This window comes from Psammomys obesus, unplaced genomic scaffold (genome assembly GCF_907164565.1).
Source record: "Psammomys obesus unplaced genomic scaffold, mPsaObe1.curated_primary_1811, whole genome shotgun sequence".
NCBI classification, from domain to species: domain Eukaryota; kingdom Metazoa; phylum Chordata; class Mammalia; order Rodentia; family Muridae; genus Psammomys; species Psammomys obesus.
Window position 1 is genome coordinate 2,732,798 of NW_026585689.1, and position 22,997 is coordinate 2,755,794.

A 22,997-nucleotide genomic window follows, 5' to 3' on the forward strand; every position below is an offset into this window, starting at 1 on the left:
AAGCTTATAGGGATCTGTCTGCCTCTGTTTCCTTGGTGCTAGGATTAAAGGCAGTGCTGCCACTGTCACCACCACCACAAATACAGGTGAATTGCCTGTATTTTTTTTTTTTTTTTTTTTTAGGTTTTCTGGAGCCTCCTTGATTAACAACTCTTGGAAATGTGCCCCCATCTTACTCCTGCTTTGTTTTTCCTTTAATTCATAGATATATAGGTATATACATATATTTTCTGTTTGCTGTCACTCAAACAATGGACCTTAAAAAAAGATTCTTAACACAGTAGAAAGTGGGGCTTTTTAGTAGGTCAAAATGACATTTTATGTGTTTTCCTGAATATTTCTGGTGAAGATAATTGCTTGGGGACCGGGAGAAGCCATTTATCCAATGTCAGTGATCTGAGTGAGAGGATTATGTATATTAACCAGAAACTTGGACAGTGGAGCAGCTGGATGATCTTGTGTCCCCTTTTGAGAGGTCTCCTGTTCTACATATGGAAGTGAACACGTGTGGGAAGAGGTTTTATCTCATCCTTGACTCATGGTTTCCTGGCTGTGAATTTTCTGAGCTTCAAGTACCGTGTATTAAAAGGTAGGTGATTTAGGTGTGTAGCCTGCTAATGCACCAGCCAGAGGGAACTTCCTCGGTGAATCTTCCTTTCTTAATAACTGCATATCTCTGGAGTATATAGTGTTACTCTTACTGAGGAATACTCTCTTATTAATACTCTTTAAAATGGTAATCTGACTTGATTGTGCTCTTCTCTTTTTTCCAGGAAGTATGAATATACTACCTCTTCTTTCAAAGGGAAGTTTAAAACTGAAGTTAAAAAAGCAGAAGAAGCAGTGAAGACGGGTATGTGCGTTTCTACAGCCAAACCATTAATGGTTTATCCACTAAGCAAATGCTAGTCAAGCACTCATTCTCAGAAAACACTGCTCTAGGAATTGTGGGCACTGTCACTGTCAGCCAAATAGAGCTCCCATCTCTGGAACTTAAACTACACTGAATATTTCTAGTTTTAAATTATGATATAATTTAATATCTTTTTCAAATTTACTCTCTGCCTTGTGTATGCACACTAAGCCATCTCACTGACCTATAATTTATGTAGTATCTTAAGTATTATCCCTGTGCTAGATAGAGTTATTATGATGAAACACCAAAAACAACTTGGAGAGGAAAGACTTTATCTCATTCATTTTCCACTTAACAGTTCATCATCAAAAGCAGTGAGTTGAGGAACTCAAGCAGGGCAGAAACCTGGAGGCAGGAGCTGATGCAGAGGCCATGAAGGGGGTACCCCTTAGCTTGCCCCTTATGGCTTGCTCAGCCTGTTTTCTTTTATTTTTTTTTTAAATTTTTTATTGTTTGTTATTATTAGTTACATTTTATTAGCTCTGTATCCCAGCTGTATCCCGCTCCCTTATTCCCTCCCAATCCCACCCTCCCTCCTTCAGCTTCTCCCTGCCCCTTTCCAAGTCCACGGAATGGGGAGAATCTCCTCCCCTTTCATCTGGCCCTGTTTTATCAGGTATCTTCAGGGCTGGCTGCAAAGTCCTCCTCTGTGGCCTAGCAGAACTGTTCCTCCCTTGGGGGGTGGGGAGTCAAAGAGCCTGCCATTGAGTTCCTGTCAGAGATAGTCCCTGTTCCCCTTACTATGGGAAACCAATTGGTTATTGAGCTACCACGAGCTTTGTCAGAGTAAAGGTTCTAGGTTATATCCATACATGGTCCTTGTTTTCTTATAGGTTCTAGGACAACCTTCCCAGGGATGGCACCACCCAAAATGGGATTGGTCCTCTCACATGAACCACTAATTGGGCTTTTCTGCAGCCCAACTTTTTGGAGATATTTTTCAATTGAGCTTCCCTCCTCTCAGATAACTGTAGCTTGTGCCACGTTGACACAAAGTTATCCAGCACAATCCCCAAGATATTAAGAATTAATGGCTTCATTAGAAACCCTGGATGCCATGATGCTGTGGAAGCTCATGTTGAAGATGAACACTGCCTCTCTTTGGGAAGATACATTCTCTTTTCCAATTGAACTTGGTTGGTTGGACAGCGAGCCTTCTAGATCTGCTTGTCCCTACCCCACAGTGTTGGGGTTGCATACACGTGCAGCCTTGCCCTGCTTTTTATGTTCATGGTTGGAATTCAGACTCAGATCATGATGCTTGCAGAGAAGGCACCCTTGCCTACAGCAACATCTTCCGTCTACCTCAAATAGAAGCCTTAAAATGAACAAGAGCTCTGAGAGGAACAGAAGGTTTTCAGACTGTGGCCTGTCTGACATTCCCAGTGATCATGGCTACAAGTGCAGAAAACATGTGCTTAGAAATAGCTTGGAAGAATCTGTATGTGTTGTAACTGCTGTGTTTTTGCTCCCAGCTGAACTCACGTTTAAAGAAGTGCAAGTTGAGGTAAACCAGCCCGACAGAATTTATTTGTCTTCTGCCAAGGTAGGACATGCAAAAGTCATCCTCAGTGGCAAGCGACGCCACTAGCTCCCCCCTCCCCCCTTTGCATAGTTGTCTCTGATCATGGACCTTCTATACTCTTAAACACGGACAAGCTCAGGAGATGAAGGTGATTTTAGCACAGGTAAACAGATGAGGTGGGTACAGAGAGAGGAGAGGAAACCCAGTGAGAAGGGGGAAGGCTGGGGTGAAGCAAAGGTGAGCAGAATCTGTGGTGAATTTGGAGCAGGGCAAAAGAGCTTTACAGCCAATTTCTGTTAAAATGAAAAGGAAGTCAGTACAAGGAAAAGATAAAATAATAAAAGGATAGCAGAAAAATATCTAGCCTTATGAAGCATCCTCAAAAATATCTATTCAAATTATAGTTCTCCATGGACCCAGATAAATGGAGAAAGCAAGAAGAGCGCTAATAAACAATCCTTCTCCCCAGTGCTAGGAATCATAGACCATAATTATGAATACTAATCACAATGCTTCCAGCTTACAAAGCTCTTTTCTTGTGATTCGGTTCACACAGTTCATAAACAAGCTCTGCCATCCTTGTAATATGCCCACCAGTAAGGCACATTATAAAGAACTATAATTATTAATTATAGCATACTGCAGCTAACAGAAGAAGAATATGGCTGCAAGATACGCACTGGAATTCTGCTTTTACCAAAACCATGGCATAACACCTCCACTGTCATGATTCATTAAGTACTACATCTATTTGTTTGTGTGCAAAGAGATGAACTCGAATGGGGAGAGAACTCTCTGCCTTTCACCTTCCCTTTTGCCTCTTCTACATGTTAAATAAGTAAATCTTTGGGCTAGAGAGATGGTGTATCAGTTAAGAGTACTGGATGCTCTTCCAGAGGACCCAAGTTCAGTTCGCAGCACCCACACGGCAGCTCACACCTGTCTGCAATTCCAGTTCAAGGGGATATGAGACCCTCACACAGACATATGCGCAGGCAAAACACTAACCAATGCTGTAAAAATAAATTATCAAAAAAAAAAATAAGTAAATTTTGCAATGACTTGGCCTTAGCTCTGAAACCCAGGGACTTGTCTAAGAAAGTCTGTGGTCTATAGGTTACATAGAAGGGACGAAATCAGAGACTGGTATGTGTTAATGCCTCAGGCAAAGCATAATCATGGCTTTCTCATGAGTCTTATGTTCTTGTTATCATTTTAAAGGAGAAAGTAAACAACTCATTTTTATTGTTTTTTTTTTTTTTTGTAATATAAGCTTTTTTATTTTTGTTTCTAAGATTATCAATGCCCTTTGCCTTCTGTATATGAAAGCTGGGAAAAACAGACTCTCATGGGTCAGGGTTTTGCTTCCCTGTGCCATTTCTCTGTTCTGAATGCTATCCCAGGAAGGGTGGGCTGTCCTTGGCCAGCTTGCTTTGTAGCTGTAAAGTGCCCTGGCTACTTTAATGCAGAGAAGAAAGCAAAGGGGAGTGACCTGAACTTCTGAACTTTTGACCTCATAACATGCTTTTAGGAAGCTTAATATGAAAAATTTTTGTACTCTACCCACCCCTGCCCATTTTTTTACTTGAAAGATAGTAAAAGTGGTGTTCTACTAGTGATTCAGCCATCAAGATGGCCACCATCACGAGAGGCCATTGGTCATATGTGATGCATGGAGCTCTTTAAATGTCTATTCTTTATTTTTAAACGGTTTAAGTTAGCATATGTCACATACACGGAGCCTCATCATAACATTTACATATATGCATAGAATGCATTTTGATCACATTCACCTCCCGTGCCCTATCTTGTACCCCTCTGACTCCCACTGATGCCTTTGTCTTCCCAAGTAGTCCCTATAAAAGTCTAACAGTAGTAACGAATTTGTCCTTTTCAGCCTAATTAGAGGGAATGGAAACATACCAGAGATAAGGGAGGGAATAAGCTAACGCATCAGATTAAAAGAAGGAAAGGCTGGGGTCTCGCTTTAGAGCACTCTGAAAAGAAAAATCCCAGGGAACCTGTAAACAGAACATTTGGGAAGTTTTAGTCTAGAATTTGATAAGGAGACGTACTGAGAAGGTCTACTGACAAAAATTATTATTCCTTTTTCCCCCTTGAAATATGCCTCACTGACTGCAAAATGTAGAATTCCTGTTCCCTCAGACAAAAGTCAGAGCCCGTATGCATTGAATAACTCACTCAAGTTTTCACGTAGTTTGTGTCAAAACCCTTCTGCCATATAGGATGTAAAATGAAGGTGAAGGGGCCATCTTAGACTGTACAAAAAGAGAATGATAGATTTGAGCTTAGGGTATATTCTGGAAACACTGGAACGTAACCTAGTGCTGGGTGCCTGTTGGGTTTCTACCTTGAGAACTGCGTTAGATAAGATGAGCTGTCACTGCTGCCCCTGAACCTTCTGATAACAGGGTATCAGCTCAGTTGGCACCAGTCCAATGTCCTTATGTTTCCACTAAACCAAATATTCTTCTCCAGGATTTATTACAGAAAGCTTTGGAAGATGTGGAGAGAAAGCATAAAAATCTTCTCCAGAAACAGAGGTAAGGCCTAAGGCTTTCTGTTTATCAGGACCCCGGAACTGGGTCAAATTTGTGTTCCTAAGTGGGCAGATTTGGTAGTTATTACATTTGTTAGAGTATGATGTATTATGATGGTAAATCTTAGCGTGATGAGGCTTCCCCACCCAAGACACATGTTGTAAAACACTGGCAGAGTGTTTATTGACGTGTACATTTGTGACTATATAATGGTGAAAACAAGCCAGAAAACCTCTCAGAATCTGGCAGTTTAGACTTTATGAAGATATCAATATGAAGAGACCCGAGCAGGAGTTCATACAACAGCTTCATGGTCCCTCTGTCATCTGTCATTTACTCTAGAGCTTAAAATTTAAGATAAGAAATAACGCTTGAAGGAATGTGTCACTTATATGTATTTAAAATGAAAATGGCAAGGTTATCTTATAAAACAAATATTTATGTTTGTAAGTTTAACTTGTTTGCCGACTCAGATGCTGAGTAAGTTAAATAAAAAACAAAAATCAAACAAACAAAAATAAAAACCAACAACTGCTGTATAAACCAAGTCAGACTTTGAAAACTGACGTCTTTGAGAAAATTCTTTTTAGGGGGCAGTGATTAGTTTTCAGCATCATTTTGGTCATATAGTTACAACTTTAAACATAAGCTTAACATGTAAATTATACAGATGTCAAGAGTAAATTTAGGATGTTACTAATTCATTTACCAAAATTATTTAAATTTCATAGAAATTTCTGCTGAAAACTCTAACATATCTAGACCTCAGGAAGAAAAATTTTGTTGATAACTTATTTCCAGCTGTAGTGTAATGCATTAAAATTAACCTGTACTGGCAATAAAGGCAGTTGCCTTGAATGATTTTATAGGAGAGAGCTAATTTTTAAATTAAACTTAAAATTTAGCACACAAATAATGCATTATGTCATTATTATGAATTATGAAAATTCTGTGTTAATTTTGTTTTGGAGAGAATCTCGATATGGAGCCCCTTGCTGGCCTAGAACTCACCATGTAGACTAGGCTGTTCTCAGACTCACGGGGATCCACTAGCCTGTGCTTCCTGAGTTCTGGGATTAAAGGTGTATGCCACCACACCTGGCGCTCTTAATTCTCTGGACAGTCAGAATGTCCCTTACCATAGAGTAATGTCCCTTACCATTTTTTGGGGGGGGCGAAGGAAGAAAGGGTTTATTTGGCTTACACTTTCACATTGTAATCCATCACTGAAGGAAGTCAGGGCCGAAACTCAAACAGGGCAGAAACCTGGGAGCAGGAGGTGATGCAGAGGCCATGGAGGAGTGCTGCTTACTGGCTTGCTCATCCTGCTTTCACTACCAGCTCAAGGATGGCCTCAACCACAATGGGCTGGACCCTCCCACGTCAATCACTGAATACCCCACAGGCCTGAATATAGCCTGATCTTTTTAAATCGTTTTGTCAATTGAGGCTCGCCCCTCTCCAGTGACTCCAGCTTGTGTCAAGTTGACATAAAACTAGACAGCATACCCAGGGCTCCTGAACTCCTTACTATCATTTATTATTTGATGAGGTCCGCTTCCAGCTGCTGGTGGGGCTATCGCTCCCTGCTATCTAAAAATAATCGCAGTTAATGGTATTTTTTTTATTACATTTTTATTTTGTCTGTGTGTGCATGTTTGCATGTGTGTAGAGGTCAGAGGACAACTTGCAGACATCTGTTCTCTACTTCCACCGTGTGGGTTCCTGGAAATCAAGTTTAGGTCATCAGGCTTTATTGCAAGAGCCTTTACCCACCAAGCCATCCCACTGGCACCCCTGCTGATAATTCTTCTGAAGAACAGACTGTTGTATACCAGTGTGTCCCGATACAGTTTCCCTTTGATGCACTCGCTATTCATTCAGTGTCTTCCCTTTTCGGATACTTAATGTATATTTTATTCAATAGATGCTTGAGAGAGAGAGGGTGTGTGTGTTTGTGTGCACATCCACCCGTGTGTACGCAGGTGCCCACAGATGCTCTCCAGTGGAGAGTGTTGGATCGCTGGTAACTGGAGTCACAAGTGATTGGGAGCTGTCCTGTGCGGTTGCTGGGAAATGCACTTGGGTCCTCTGGAAGTGGAAGTTCTCTCTCCAGCCCAAGATGTAATATCTTTTAAAGGCCTCTTTTGGGACCCCTTGTTTTCAGTACCCGAATGTGTTGGAGAATTGGGATGTCATGGTTAAGCAGAGATTGTTGAGAAAAGCCATGATCTGTATATTGCACGAGGTGTATATGCATTTAGTATGATATAATACCTGTGTTATCAGGTCAACCTGTGAGAACGGGGGAAAGATCCTATTTGTAGCTGATAAAAGAAGATTTTTATACCTCTTATCATCTCAAATTCATTCCTAAAGTCATCTCTTCCTGTTCCCCATATCCCGCATCCAGGTAGATGTTATCCCCGTGTTGCAGGTGTGGCACAGTGTTCAAGTAGCTCAAGGCTGCCCAGTTACTGTGACCGTGAGCCAAGTCTGTGTATGGCATCCAGGTGCTTCCTGCAGCTCTAGCACCTTCTTTTTACCATGGCTGTCTGTATTGCATGCTGCAGTTTCTCACTTTTTTGTTTGTTTCTTTGTTTGGTTTAACACTTAATAGAAAAGTTTTAAAAAATTACGTACAGGGATAGAGAAATAACAACAACAAACTAGTAGGGTCTAGTCTATTTGTTGTTCATGTAAATTCACTTTATCATTTATCTTTAGAGTTTTGGCATATGTGAGGGAGAAAGCAAGAGAATATATTTTTTTGGCCCAGTTTGATCTACATAGGTTATTTAGGAATTTGAGAACACACTGCAAGTGGGAAACATATATAGTGCCAGAAACATTTTTTTTAAGAGCCAAGTTACCATTTTTCAATAATACTGTTGTGATGGCTGTTCTTGGTTGTCAACTTGACTACATCTGGAATTAATTAAAATCCAAGTGGCTGGGTCCACCTATAAGGTAAATTTTTTTTAGCAATTTAATCACTTTATACCTCGATTGTAGTCCCCTCCCTCATCTCCTCCCAGTCACATCCTCCCTTCCCTTCCCTCCCCTATTCTTCTCTCCTAGTCCACTGAAGGGGGGAGTCCTCCTCCTCTACTATCAGACTGCCAACTCTCATCACGACTGCCTGGATCCTCTTCCTCTGTGGGCTGGCAAGGTTGTTCTGCCAGGGGAAAGTGATCAAAGATTGGGCAACAGAGTCCATGCCAGAGACATCAAGGGAATTATCTTTTTAAGAACATCATTTAAAGTGGGAAGATCCACTTTTCAAGTAGAAAGATCCATCTTTAATCTGGGCCACAATGTCTGCTGGCAGCCTATATAAAGACCATTGAAAGAAGGAGGCTTGTTGTCTTTGCTTGCTTGCTCTCACTTGTGCTGGCAAATCCATTCCTTCACTGGCATTAGAGACCACTTCTTTGGGATTCTGATGTATCCTGAGACACCCAGCCTTTGTGGACTGAACAACTACTGGAATCTTAGCAGAACTGGTGCTAGACCAACAGAAATATAAAGATAATTTTATTTTAGGTATCTGGAATAAAGTTTTTAAATTGTTAGCACCTACAATTACTGAAGCCTCTTCTGGGACCTTGAAGAATACTTAAAGCCCATGGTGTGAATCATTTTACAAACTTAAGGAGAAAAATGCATTTGGTTATCCTGACTCATCAATTGTGAGAGGCAATGGATTTGATGACCCCATATATAAAACTTTTGACAATTTGTGCAAAAATATGGAAAATGATGATGCTGATCAGTTGTTCCTAGCATCTCTAGATAAACTGCCAAAGAAAAAGAATAAGTTCTGAGATAAAATCAAGCAACTTCTCACATCTTAGTATATGGTGAAGGATGACAACCTCCAGATGTGCATAAATAGTCTAAAGGTTTCTAAGTGTGCCCTGAAAGAGAATCTTCTCCCTGGTAGTCAGAGCTCAAGTTATGGAAAATCAATGATAATTCTTCATTATAAGCTTGGGAGAATTACAGTGAAAGTTCAGATCTCGTCTCAGAGGGTGTCAGAGGTTGAACTAAGGGCATGGACTGGTAAAGAGTGGGATCCTGTGATGTGGGATGGAGATGTGTGAGAGGGCTGAGGCTGAGAGCTTCAAATCCTCAGATGTTCAAGTGTTTATTTCACCTGAGGAAGTAGTCTTTCTACCCTCAACAGAAGACATACCCCCAACCTTTAAATACTACCTTTTATACCTCTGACTAAAGAAATTAATTCTTTATTGTCTTCTAAGTGAGCAGTGACTTTCTCTGAAGGAATGTCAGGCAAGACAATATGGATGTCCCTCAAGGCCCACAAATAGTTACCTCCAGACCTATAACCAGACCAAGGAGGCTCCTGAAGGGGAGTTAGAAAGTGTGTAGTCCATGAGGAGGTGTGCTACACCACTAAAGAGCTTAATGAGTTTACTGATTGATGTCCATACAAGTCTGGGGAGTATTGCGGGGGTGGGTTTTAAGGGCTTGGGATAATGGTAGAAGGAACATAAAACTGGATCAAGCTGAGAGTATTGACTGGGACCACTGAACAGAGATTCTAGGTTTAATATGGAAGAGGTGAAGTTAAAAAAATGTTGTCAGAAGTTTGGATGGTTGGCTGAAGCATTTGTCAAAAGACGGCCTACTGAAAAGGAGCTGGAGATTCCTGATATCCTTTTGGCTTAGTGTTGATGAAGGGATTTTTTTAAGGCTCAAGGAAATTGCAATGCTAGAGTGGGTGTAAAGCCTAATCCTCTACTATGGAAGGCCCAGAAGACACCCCTTCACTAATCCTGTAGGATGAAAAATGGTGAGAGGAGCAACAGCACATTTGAAGAGCTCTGTTGTTGCCCCCTTTCTTGAGCTTATAGTTGGAGATGCTGCTGCTCAGTTGGATGAGTAAGAGTGGGCTTGATTGGGCCCTAAAGGAGCAGGGGCCAGGTGGCAGCACTGCATCGCCAAAGGCAAGGTGATCATAGTTACCATAACAGGCAGCATGGGCAATGTCTATAATGGCCTGACCCGTAACGTTCAGCACAGGGAGAGTGACTTTTATGACTTATATGGACCTTTGATCCCGGCTAATAAATCATGGTGTTTCTAGGCATGAAATGAATTGAGAGGCCTACTGCATTTTGTTTTGTCTGTATAAGCAGAAAAATTCTCAAATGAAAGAAAGGTTCCATTGGACTGTGGCAAAAAGGAGTCTTGGCCTGGTGAGCTGGCTTCTAGACTTGGGCCAGTTTGCAGAGCCAGTACCCTTTGGTTCCCCTGAGGGAGGACCTTACTGATACACCTAAGAGTTGTACTGTTAGCCTTTCTCTGGTCCTTCCCCAGGGGACCTTTTTTTTCCCTTTTTCTTTTTTATTTTAACAAGTGGAACAGTACAGTGGGGAAAGGAAACAATCAGACTTTTCTGGTTCTGTTGGATACTGGTTTTGAATTAATGCTGATAACAGGAGACCCCAAGAAACACTGTGGCCTTATAGATAAAAGTACGGGCTTACGGAGATCAATTATTTAATGGGAGTTTTGGTGGTCTGACTCACAGTAGGTACAACAAGTTTCTGAATTCATCCTGTGATTATTTTCCCAGTCATAGAATGTGTAATTGGGATAGATAAGTTATAACATTGTTTCCAAGAGTGAGGACTCTTAGAGTTGAAAAGGTTAAAAGGAGCCTTTAGAGATGCCTCTGCCAAGGAGAGTAGTTGAACCAAAAACTGTATCACATCCCTGAATGAACTACAGAAATTAGTGCTACCGTTAAGTGTTTGAAAAATGCAGGGTTGGTGGGTGCCACCATGTCTTTCTTTAACTCATAGTCCTATATGTCCAGAGCATAAGATGGATGGATTATGGAGAAAGACGGTTGGCTGTTGAAAACTCAGTCAAATAGTGACTCTGAATGCAATTGCTATTCATAGTATGATCTCCTTACATGAACAGATTAGCACATCTCTTGCTACATGGTGTTCAGCTTTTGGTCTAGCAAATGCCTTTTTCTGGTACGTGTTCATAAGGACCACATGAAGAAGTTTGATTTTAGGTGGCAAGGCCATCAGGTATACCTTTACAGTTTGACCTCAAGGACATATTAACTTTCCACCTTCATATCATATCTTAGTTTGAACGTATCATGATCATTTGTCTCTTCCACAAAATATTATATCGGGTCACAGCATATTGATGACATGCTGATTGAACAAAGTGAACCAGAGGTAGCAACTGCTTTGTGTGAGGTGGCAATACATAGTGCATCAGCAGATGGCAAATAAATCAAACCAAAATTTGAGAAACTTTCTACCTCAGTGAAATTTTTAGGAGGCGAGAGATGTGGGAATGTGGAGACAGTTCCTTCTAAGGTAAAGGATAGGTTATTTCACTGACCTCTCCTACCACCAAGAAAGAAGCACACCATTTAGTGGGCCTCTTAATCTATCCCATATACCAAGTGACTTGGAAAGCTTCCATCTCTGAGTGGGGCTTGGAACAGGAGATGGATATTCAACAGGTGCAGCTTGCTTAGCCACTTGGACCATATAATCCAGCAGCAGACCTGATGGTGCTTGAGGTTTCACTGTCATATGGATGCTGTTTGGAGCCTTTGGCAGGCCCCTGTAAGTGAATCCCAAAAGAGAATTTTGGGATTTTGGAGTAAGGCTCTACCATCATCTGCAGACACTGTTTTCCTTTTGTGAGACAGCTCTTGCCCTGCTATTGGGCCTTTATGGAAACTGAAAGTTTGACAATGGGCCACCAAGTTACCATGTGGTCCGAGCTGCTCATCATGAGCTGGGTATTATCTGAACCACTGTGCCATAAAATAGGACTTTCTCAGCAGCAATCCATTATCAAATGGAAACGGTATATATGTGATCTGGACAGAGCAGGTTCCTGAAGGCGCAGCCAGGTTACATGGAGAAGTTGCCTAAATGCCTATGGTTTTGACTCCTGTTTCAGTGCCCTCTGCTGCCAAGAGTATAGCCTCATGGGTTGTGCCCTGTGATGTGTTGACTGAGGAAGGGAGACTAGGGCTTGAGTTATTGCTGTTTCTGCATGTTATGCAGGCACCATCCAGAAGTAGACAGCTGCAGTATTACAGCCCCTTTCTGGGAAAACACTGAAAGACACAAGGGAAATCTTCACAGTGGGCAGAACTTCAGGCAATACATATGGTCATATGTTTTGTTTGGAAGGATAAATGGTCAGATATGCAGTTGTTCACTGATTCATGTGGGTGGATTGGGTGGATAGACAGGGACTTGAAAAGAGCATGATGGAAAATTGGTGAGAAAGATATCCAGAGAAGTATGTGGACAGATCTCTGCAAATGAGTAACGGATGTGATGATATTTGTGTCTCATGTAAATACTCATCAAATGGTGTGCCAGCAGGGGAGGAGTTCAACAGTTAAGTAGATACAGTAACCTGTTCTGTGATCAGCCTAGATCTTTCCATGGCCATCACAGTCATCAAGCCAGGGGCCCATGAGCAAAGTGGCCCCTAGCACAGATGGAGTTATGAATGGGCTCAACAACATGGACTTTCCCCTCACCAAGGCTGACCTGGCTACAGCTGCTGCTCAGTGCCAGATCTGCCAACAGCAGACATAAGCACTGAGCCCTAGGTATGTCACCATTCCCCCGGGTAACCAGACAGCGAGCTGGTGGCAGGTTGGCATTGAAGCATTTCCTCCATGGAAAGAGCAATACTTTACTAAAGTAGATACTTATTCTCCTTAGATTTGCCTTTCCTGCACATAATGCTTCTGCCAAAGCCACCATCCATAGACTGCAGGAATACCTTATCTACAGTCATGGTATTCCACACAGCGTTGCTTCTGACCAAGGAACTCACTTCATAGCCAGAGAAGTGCAAGAGTGGGCACCGCAGTCATGAAATACGCTTTGTCTTACCATGTTCCGCATCATGCTGAAACAGCTGTAGAAAGATGAAATGGACTCTTGAAGATACAGTTTCAGTGCCAATTAGGTGGCAACAGCCTGGAAGGCTGGAGCAAGTTTCTCCAGAAAGCAGGATATATATCAGTGTCCAGTTTATAGTCCAGTTTCTTCCATAGTCAGGATCCACAGGTCCAGGAATCAATGGGGTGGAAAAGGGAATTCCACTCATTATCACCCCTAGTGACCCATAAGGTCCTGTTCCTATGACCTTATGTTCTGCCGGCCTAGATGTTTTGGTTTCAGAGTGGAAAGCTGTCCTGCCAGGAGATACAACAAATACTTCATTGAACTGAAAGCTCAAACTCACCCCTGGCCACTTTTGGCTTCTGATGCCCAGAAACAAACAGGCTAAGAAAGGAATAACAGTGTTAAAAGGGATTATTGATCCAGATCACCAAGGGGACATTGGGTTGCTTCTCTACAATGGAGGTAATAAAGATCATGTCCGGACTGCAGGAGATCCTTTAGGGCATATCTTGGTACTAACATGTCCTGTAATTAAAGTCAGGAGGAAACTACAACAACCTAATGCAGGCAGGATTACAAAGGGTACAGACACATCAGGAATGAGGGTAAGGATCACTCCTCCAGGAAAAGTGCTTTCTGAGGGTGGAAGAAATACAGAGTGGGTACCATAGGATGGTAGTTATAAATATCAGTTATTGCCACGTGACCAGTTGCAGAAATGGGGGTTATAATCAACATGGGTTTTTCTGTCATATCTTGTTAAGAATGTGTTTGTGCAAATATTTGTTTTCGCCCTCAATATTTTTATCATGTAACACTTCATCAATTCAGAGAATATTAGTGGTTATCGTATGTAAATTGAGATACTAAAAGAATGCCCTTCAAGAGATAGTGCCACCTGTTCTAAAACTTATAATGTGTTTGTACTTGCGCATGGGATAGTTCTATCATGTTAGGTATAATTATGACCTAGTTAAATATATAATGCATTTGTGATTGTAAGCGGGATAGTTCTATCATGATAGGTATAATTGTGACCTGGTTATTGTTTTCATTGGGAATTAAGTATGACATAGGAGGTATAATTGTGTGTCAGGTTGACAAGGGGTGGACTCTGATGGCTGTTCTTGGCGGTCAACCTGATTCTACTTGGAGTTAACTAAAATCCAAGCTCCTTGGTGAACCTGTAAGGGAGTTTTTCTTCATTTGGATTCAGAGACCCACTTTTAATCCCAGTCTTCCGTGGTTGGGAAGGTCCACCTTTAACCTGCGCAGCTTATGTAAAGAACATGGAAGAAGGAATCTTGCTCTTTGCCTTCCTGTCATTCTTGCTGGCAAATCCATTCCTTCACTGGCATTAGAGTTTACTTTTTGGGATTCTGATGTATACTGAAGACTAGCGGAGACTTCGAGCTTTACGAACCAAACAACTAATGACTTTTTTTTTAGCTTTTTTTATTAATTATTTTTATTAATTATAGTTTATTCACTTTGTATCCCCCCTGTACCTCCCTCCCTCCCTCCCCTCCCAACCCTACCCTCTGTCTTTCCTACCTATGTTCCTCTCCCAGTCCACTGAAAAGGGAGGTCCTCCTCCCCTTCCCTCTAACCTTAGTCTATCAGGTAATGACTTTTTGAACCTTCCTTTGGTAGATAGCCATTTTTGGATTAGCTGGACCACGGCATGTAAGTCTTTCTAATCATCCTGTACGTTCTGTCCTTCCAGAGAACCCTGACTGCTCTGACTGCTACAGTTGTCACACATGTGTCAGACCAGTAAACAGAGATTTTCCTGGTCCTTTTAGATTTAAGTGAGAAGACTTGTGTTTGAGTGAATGCTTGTTCGTGACGTGTAGTAATTTGCATATACAGAATACTTGGCTATACATAAATATCAGCTATACTCTCCAGGTTTTGTAAAATACCTGGTGTGTTATAGGTCATTCTTTTGATATTTATCTTCTGAATTTGTTTATTATACATTTTACAAATTTTATAATTTTCCTTAATTGATCACTTTAAAACAGCTTTCTAAATAAAATTCTAGGGCACTAAGAAAGGCAAGAACACTCTCCCTGTTCTTTGGAGTGCACATAGAAGACCAAAGCCAAGCTGGAATGTTCATTTACAGTAATAACCGCTTGATCAAAATGCACGAGAAGGTTGGTCCCCAACTGAAAATGAAGTCCTTGTAAGTAAAATGTTTCTCGATTCAAAGGCAGGGTAGGGAGGCCACAGTCTATTTCTGTCTGCATAATTCTGTCTGTAGATTCATCATAACACCAGTAAGTGTCCTATTCTCTGTTCATCCTTCCTCTCACCATGCAGGGAATCTGCCTAATTTACAATACCATGAAGCTGTGTGCTGGCTCTCAGAAGAAAATCACATTGTGGAAAATATATTGTTTCCAGTACATTTCCCTATGTCTTCCCATCCCTTATACCATCTTTTTAGGTTTCTGATATTTTCCAGTTAAAAAAAAACCACAAAAGTTAACGGAGAAAAGAAAATCTAAACGCTAATCTTCTAAGGAATCATGTTACAGATTTCTCAACTTGTATCTTGTTAGTTACCTGCATGGATGTATATTACTAAACAACTCCAGTCTGTTTAGAATCTAGAAAAATATATTCTGCTGTTGAAGTTCCACAAATGGCTTTGACAGCTACGTGGCATCTTACAAAGGCATCATAGAGGAATAGGAAGATGGTCCGGCTATTAAAGGCTGGTCTCACAACCAAAAGGACAAAGGGCAAAGACATCATAAAAAAGGACAGAGTCGTGTAAGATGTCCAAGAGTGGCAGATTAACTCGGGAGCTTTGTCTTATTGCTGCCTTGTGCTCAGGGAACCAACTCGTCACTCATTGCTCAGGCAAAAAGCACGTGTGTTGCAGTATCCTGTTCTAAGCTCTGTGGACAGAAAGGTCAAGGTCTTGTGCTGATGAGCTTGAGTACACTTTAATGCTATGCACCAAGAGTAAGGGCAAACAGTATTTCTTTATTATCAATTTTAAGATTAACGTACAAAGTGACCAGTTTCATCCTGGCATCTTCACACATATGTGGCATTATATTTTGTTTTCATTCATTCCTTTGCCCCCCTGCCCTCACCATGCTTTCTTCCCCTTCCAGCTAAATTCCCCTCCTCCTCCTCCTGCCTACTGAGTCTGCCTTTCTGCTTTCTTACAGATGTACTCTTGCATCTGCTCTATTTTACAGTTTTGTTTTAATTTATTTTTATTAATTACAGTTTATTCACTTTGTATCCCACCTGTAGTTCCCTCCCTCCCTGTTCTCCACCCATGCCCCTCCCCCAGTCCACTGAGAGGGGAGGTCTTCCTCCCCTTCTTTCTGATCCTCATCTGTCAGGTCTCATCAGGGGTGGCTGCATTGTCATCTTCTGTGGCCTGGTATGGCTGCTCCCCCCTCAGGGGGAGGTGATCAAAGAGCAGGCCAATCAGTTCATGTCAGAGACAGTTCCTGTTCCCTTTACTAGGGAACCCACTTGGACACTGAACTGCCATGGGCTACATCTGTGCAGGGGTTCTAGGTTATCTGCATGACTGGTCTAAGATCTCTTCCTTTCCTCTAACGATTCTTTATCTAGTTCTATGACCTATAAATACATTTTTAGTACACACTCATACGTATAAATTTAAATAAAAACTAGAGAGAATAGGATCTGATTGTTTTTCTGAGACTAATTTCTCTTGGCATGATGATTTCTGATTGTAGGATTTTTTTCCTCCCATGTCAGATTTTTCTTTATGGCTGAATTAAATCTCAATTCATATATGGAGCGCATATTCTTTATCCAGTCATCTACTAATGAACAGTTGGGCCAATCCCATGTCCTTGCATATTGACTAACAGAGCAGTAAACGCGGATGTACAAACATCTCTGGGATGTGTATGCAGAAACTTTTAGGTAGACGCCCATGAATATAGAGAGGTGGGTCCCGGGTACGTCTCTTTTCAATTTTGTGAGGAACCTTTGTACTGACAGCATGAGTCTGCATTTCTGCCGGCAGTGAATAGGGTTCTTCTTGGACCACACCCTTATCAGCGTTTGTTGTCCTTCCTTTTCTTGATTGCTGTTTTTTCTGGGATGAGACAAAAAAAAAAAGTCGCAAAGCAGTTTTAATTTGTATTTCCCTGATAGCTAATGATGTTGAACACCTTTTCAAATATGTCTTGGCAATTTGACTTTATTCTTTTGAGAATGATCTTTTAGTTCATTCACTCCGCTCTTGATGGTATGATTTGGCTTTATGGTGTTTAATTTTTACAGTTATGTGTCATGGGCATTAATTCCCTGTCTGGCAAATACTCCTCCCACTGTGTAGGCTTTCTCTTTATACCTTGGTGATTGTTGCCTTTGTTACGCAGAAGCTTTTTAAATCAGTAATCTCATTCATCAGTTCTTGGGGTTATTTCACATGCCATAGGAATCCCAATCAGAAAATCCATGCCTGTGCTAATATGTTTTAGGTCTTTTGCTCCTTGTCTCCCTCTAGCAGTTGCAGCGTTTCAGGTCTTACATGATGGCCTTTGATCCATTTTTAGTTAATTTTGGGGTCATGGTGGGAGATACGGGTCTACTTTCACTCCTCTGTGAATTTCTTTTCTGAGCACCAGTCTTTTCTGCAATGTATGTTTTTGACAGCTTTGTCATAAGTTAGATGGCTGTGATTGTGTGAGCTTGTTTCTATTCTATTAGCACACAGGTCTGTTTCTGTCAGCATCATGCTGTTTTTTTTTTAAATTTTTCTTTTTTTTATTATTAGTTACATTTTATTAACTCTGTATCCCAGCTGTATCTGCTCCTTCATTCCCTCCCAAACCCTCCCCTCCCTCCCTCATCTCCTCCCTATCCCTTTCCAAGTCCACTGATTGGGGAGGACCTCCTCCCCTTTCATCTGATCCTGTTTTATCAGGTATCTCTGGCTACAAAGTCCTTCTCTGTGGCCTAGCAGGACTGCTCCTCCCTTGGGGAGGTGGGGAGGCCAAAGAGCCTGCCATTGAGTTCCTGTCAGAAATAGTCCCTGTTCCCCTTACTATGGGAAACCAGTTGGTTACTGAGCTACCACAGGCTTCATCCACGCAGATGTTCTAGGTTATATCCATACATGGTCCTTGGTGGAGTGTCAGTCTCAGAAAAGACCCCTGTGCCCAGATATATTTGGTCCTTGTGGAGCTCCTATCCTTTCCACATCATACTAACTCCCCCTTCTTTCATATGTTTCTCTGCACTCTGCCGAAGGTTTGTTTATGAGCCTTGGTATCTGCTTTGATACACTGCTAGGTAGAGTCTCTCAGGGGCCCTCTGCGGTAGGCTCCTGTCCTGTTACTTGTTTCTCCTATGTCATGCTGTTTTTAAGTATGGCTCTATACTTAAAAGCCTCCATTATTGTGATCCTCTTGTACTGTTTTTCCTGCTAAGGATTGCTTTAGTTATTGGGGGCGGGGGGATTTGTGCTTCCATATGAATTTTTTTATTTTTATTTTTTAGTTTGGGGATATGTTATTGAAATTTTGACAGGGTTGCATGTGTATTTGATAATATATCTGTTTTTATAATATTTATTATCTTTATCCATGAACATGGGAGATTCTTCCTAAGTTTCTTCATTGTCTCAAAGACTTCACTGTAGAAGTCCTTTGTTTCTTTTTTCTTTTTAGTTTCTGTAAATGAGATCCCCATTGTTTTAAAAAGCTAATAAACCATTATCATGTATAATTAATATGTGCCAATAAAAATATTAAAAAATAAAAAGATACAAAAATAGCTACTTGATTTTTTTGTACAGTGAACTTTATATCTTCTATATTGCTGGAAGGAGTTATGAAGGCCAAACATTTTTTTGTGAAATCTTTAGGTTCTCTGGAGCACAAGATTATGTTGTCTGCAAGTAGAGATAGTTGAGTTTTTCCTTTACTATTTGCAGAGTAATTTTTTGTTTTCTTTTGATAGTCTGAAATAAGCTCTGCAGACCAGGCTGACCTCGAACTCACAAAAATCTGCTTGCCTCTGCCTCTCAAGTTCTGGAAGTAAAGGGTGTTCCATGATCGCCCAGCTAGAGCAATTTTTTTTTAAACCTCAAATTATCTTTTTTGCTTAAAATCTTAGAGCAGTTAGCTTAGCAGTTGATATTAAATCTCCTGCCCTTAGATCTTCTATTAGCCTTGGTATGCTGTTCAGGCATGAATGCTGAAGCTCCTTCCCCGAGTACCTAATTAAAATTGAGTCCTACTGTCACACCCTCTTGTCACTTTTCACATAATTTAGCACCTATTTTATTTTTCTAAAACCATTTATCACCACGTGAAATGATGTTGAACATTTGTCTACTTACTAATGCCAAGCTTGTCATTCTTCAGTGAATGAGAACTAGGGACCTTGTCTTTCTTGCTCTTGTCTACATTCCTAGTCCCTGGTACAGGTCCAAGTTCTAACTTTGAGTGATTGACCACGTGAATGGCTACATGGATAAATAAATAAAGGAATGTCATGTGAGAAGGGCAGAAAACTAAACAAGGAAGTCACATCAGGCCCTTTGTGTGAGATAAAAATTTAGACTCACACATTGAGTAATGATGGAGGACAGGGCATAAGAAGAAAGTTGTGAAGTACAAAGTCGCCAGAGGCCTCAGTTTTACGAAAGTGTGAGATACGCTCTGGCAAGAGCAGTGAGGAACCAGTCTCTCATGTGCTGGAACATGGGAGGTTTTCCCACCAAATCTGGTGATGTCAAGAATCAGAATATCCCAGGTGGATATATATCCTGTGCTCCTAGAAAAGCAGAAGAAAAACCTTTGTGCATCAAGGTAACACTCAGATAGATAGCCATCATCACCTTCTGGGCCTCTTATGTTCTCTCAGTAGAATGCAGTGAATGCCCCGAGAGCCACTGTACTGGTGAGATGTCGTCTGACAGATGAAGTGGGAACTGAGGTAGTAGTTTTTGTCCAGTATCAGGCTTAAGACCAGGCCAGGTCATGCATGAAGATCCTGGTGGTATGGTCGGGTTTTTTTTTTTTTTTTTTTTTTTTTTTTTTTTTTTGCCAAATGTTTGTTCCTTTCTACCAACCTGGACTTCCCACAGGTTTGGAAAGAGTATTGATAACAGGTAAGAACATACTGGTATGACACTGTAGGACAGAACCACACTCTCCAGAAGTCACCGTGGATGATGGAATATCTTTAAGTTAGCTTAATAACTTTGATACAGCCCATACCACAGCAATGGATTTATTTGTGCAAGATTTGATTGTAAGTGAACCAGTGAGTCTTGGCTTTTGCTTTTTCTTTAGCCAGATTTTACAAAGTTCTTATGTTTACTCCCTCAGACTTGGTGCAGGTGTGATTGGAATTGTGAACATACCCTTGGATGTCATGGAACCATCCCATAATAAACAAGAATTCCTCAACGTCCACGAATACAATAATCTGATCAAAGTCATGGGACAGTACTTGGTCCAGTACTGTAAGGACACCGGGATCAGTGAGTATTCTGTGGACATAGTAAGAGTTAAGAGGGTTCAAACGTGTGATTAGTTTAAGCTGAAAAGATTATATTGATTCAAGTAACCAGTAACCCAAAGCTATGAAGGAGGGTGCCTGCTGTGACAACATGAGGGGAGGACTGGGGATGTGGTGCAGTGATGGAACCTTTGTAGCTGTGTTCTGCACCTTAGAGGTACAGAACAAAGCAAATGCAAGTGAGAAGAGAGCCAGTTTCAGAATCTTCCCCAGAATGTCATATGAAAAACAAAGCATCGGTTGGTCATCGTGGCGCACACCTTTATTCTCAGCACTTGGGGGGCAGAGGCAGGGGGATCTTTTTGAAATCTAGTCCTGCCTAGTCTACATAGGAGTTTCTGGTTACCTACAGCTGTATAGCGAGACACACACACACACACACACACACACACACACACACACTCTCTCTCTCTCTCTCTCTCTCTCTCTCTCTCTTTCTCTGTTTCTCTCCTCTTTCTCTCATCTCTTTTATCTCTCTCTCTGTTTCTCTGTCTCTTCTATCTCTCTCTCTCTCTCTCACACACACACAATCAGACTAGATATTTCAGGAAGAGGGCAATCAGAGTAGTGTGCTGTGTTAGCTGGGTATGGCAGAGGGAGGGAGAAGATTGCTTCCCTGAGATTGAGAAACCCTCAGAGTCCCCGAGACTCCCATGGTGTGGGAGCACATAATCACACGTGGACCTGAGAATCTCTTGCCATTTCATACCAAGAAATAATATGAATCAGCCCAAGTAGATATATCATATGGTATTCAGTAGACCCATTACTTGCTGAGAATACTAACACTGGAAGCATTTGAATTAATAATAAATGTTTGGACACTTAAAAGGTAAACACCAGTTATCTGGAAAATCTGACCTCTGTGTTAATTACACAAATACTTTTTTTCTTCATTAATTAATTTTACATCCTGACTGCACCCTCTCCTCTCCTCCCACTCAACCCCCCCCACACCTTCCCTCCCATTCTGCCCTCTCCTTCTCCTCAGAGAAGGGGGAGGTCCCCCATGGGTACCAGTCTGGCCTGGCATATTAAATCACTTCAGGAGTAGGTATATCCTCTCTCACTGAGGCCAGACAAGGCAGGCCAGTTAGGGGAAAGGGATCCAGAAGCAGGCAGCAGAGTCAGAGACATCCCTTACCTCCATTATTAGGGGACCAGCATGATGACCAAGGTGCACATCTGCTACATATATGCATGGGGCCTAGGACCAGTCCATGCATGCTGTTTGGTTGGTGGCTCAGTCTCTGAGAGACCCCAGGGGGACAGGTTAGTTGGCTCTGTAGGTCTTTTTACACAAATGCTTTTAAAGTTAGGCAGACATAGCACTTCATTTATGAAAAAGAAACATTAAAAGGTACTGTGAGTCTGTTCAGTGATTGGCTTGAAGTATGCACAATTTAAGCATATCAAAAATAGTCTTTTACGCTTGGGACAGCTTAAGATTTTATTGTTGCTCAGCTTGAAGTAGTAACTTCAAGGTTTTTTTTTTTTTTTTTTCCCTCTTGTGCTTACTGTAGTAGCACATGAAAATCTCTCACCGGTGATACAGAGGGAAGGATGCAGGGATTCACAGGGCAACAGAACAGACAGGTGCTCTACCAAGGGTGTGTGCTTAGTATCGTAGTCTGTGTATGTTGTGGTCTATGGATCAGCAGCATCCATACCATATCTGCCCCTCAGAAGGAGCCACAGGAATTACTACAATGATGGGCAGGTCCTACTTAAAGATGGAGAACACCTAAAAGGATATAAATATCAACATAACCATAAGCATAAACAGTTAAATCGAAGCCAAGCATCTGCTCTTTGGATTTCAAGTACTAACACCACACCGTGCAGAATGGAAGCAAGCCTTGAGCGTTTGAAACCGTGGGGCTCTTGTTCTCTTCGTATCCTCTCGGTAATGCAGGCCTTCACCTTCTAGCCTGGTAGTACAGAATGAAGTCCTCAGAAAGAGCTAGCGTACATTTAAAGGTCTTGGAGATAGCTCCAGCATACTTAGGATATCTTCATCTTACTGTGTGTGGAGCTCCCTCAGTCTTTTGGCCTCGTGTATAGGTACACTCAGAAGTCCTGTTCTCCTGTCTCGATATTACTTACCACCTCCTCTCAGCAACTCTATCATTCCCTATCCCTATCATATCTACACTCCCCACACTTGTCTTCGAAATTCTCTCAAGTGGTATACTATGGTTCAAAATAAAAAATTTATCTGTTTTGTTTCTATTAATGTTAGTTAGTAACATTGTTTTATTTCCCCAAATAAATATTTCTGGCTATGAATTAATTTTGGGATGAAGTATGTATGTATATGTATTTATGTATAAATGCTTCCCCGGAAGGATGTCAGGATGGAAGCAGAGTAGCAAATACGGACAGTGGTTTGTGTATTACACAATCTTCTAAATTTCATTGCAAAGTGGAATTCAGTCATCGAGGTTTGACCTGATGGTTTCAGTAACTTCTGATTACACTAGAATAGCAAAAGTTATGTAATGCTT

General features: G+C 41.3%; 1 protein-coding gene across 1 annotated transcript in view; it reads left to right on the plus strand.

Moving 5' to 3' along the window:
- Morc1 (MORC family CW-type zinc finger 1) overlaps nt 1-22,997 on the plus strand; it is a 169,052-nt gene that overhangs the window by 57,903 nt on the left and 88,152 nt on the right. Inside the window, exons 10-14 of the mRNA XM_055593130.1 lie at nt 774-853; nt 2,392-2,462; nt 4,941-5,005; nt 14,993-15,136; nt 20,298-20,452. Coding sequence (XP_055449105.1) covers nt 774-853; nt 2,392-2,462; nt 4,941-5,005; nt 14,993-15,136; nt 20,298-20,452 — 515 coding nt within the window. The remainder of the gene's footprint in view (nt 1-773; nt 854-2,391; nt 2,463-4,940; nt 5,006-14,992; nt 15,137-20,297; nt 20,453-22,997) is intronic.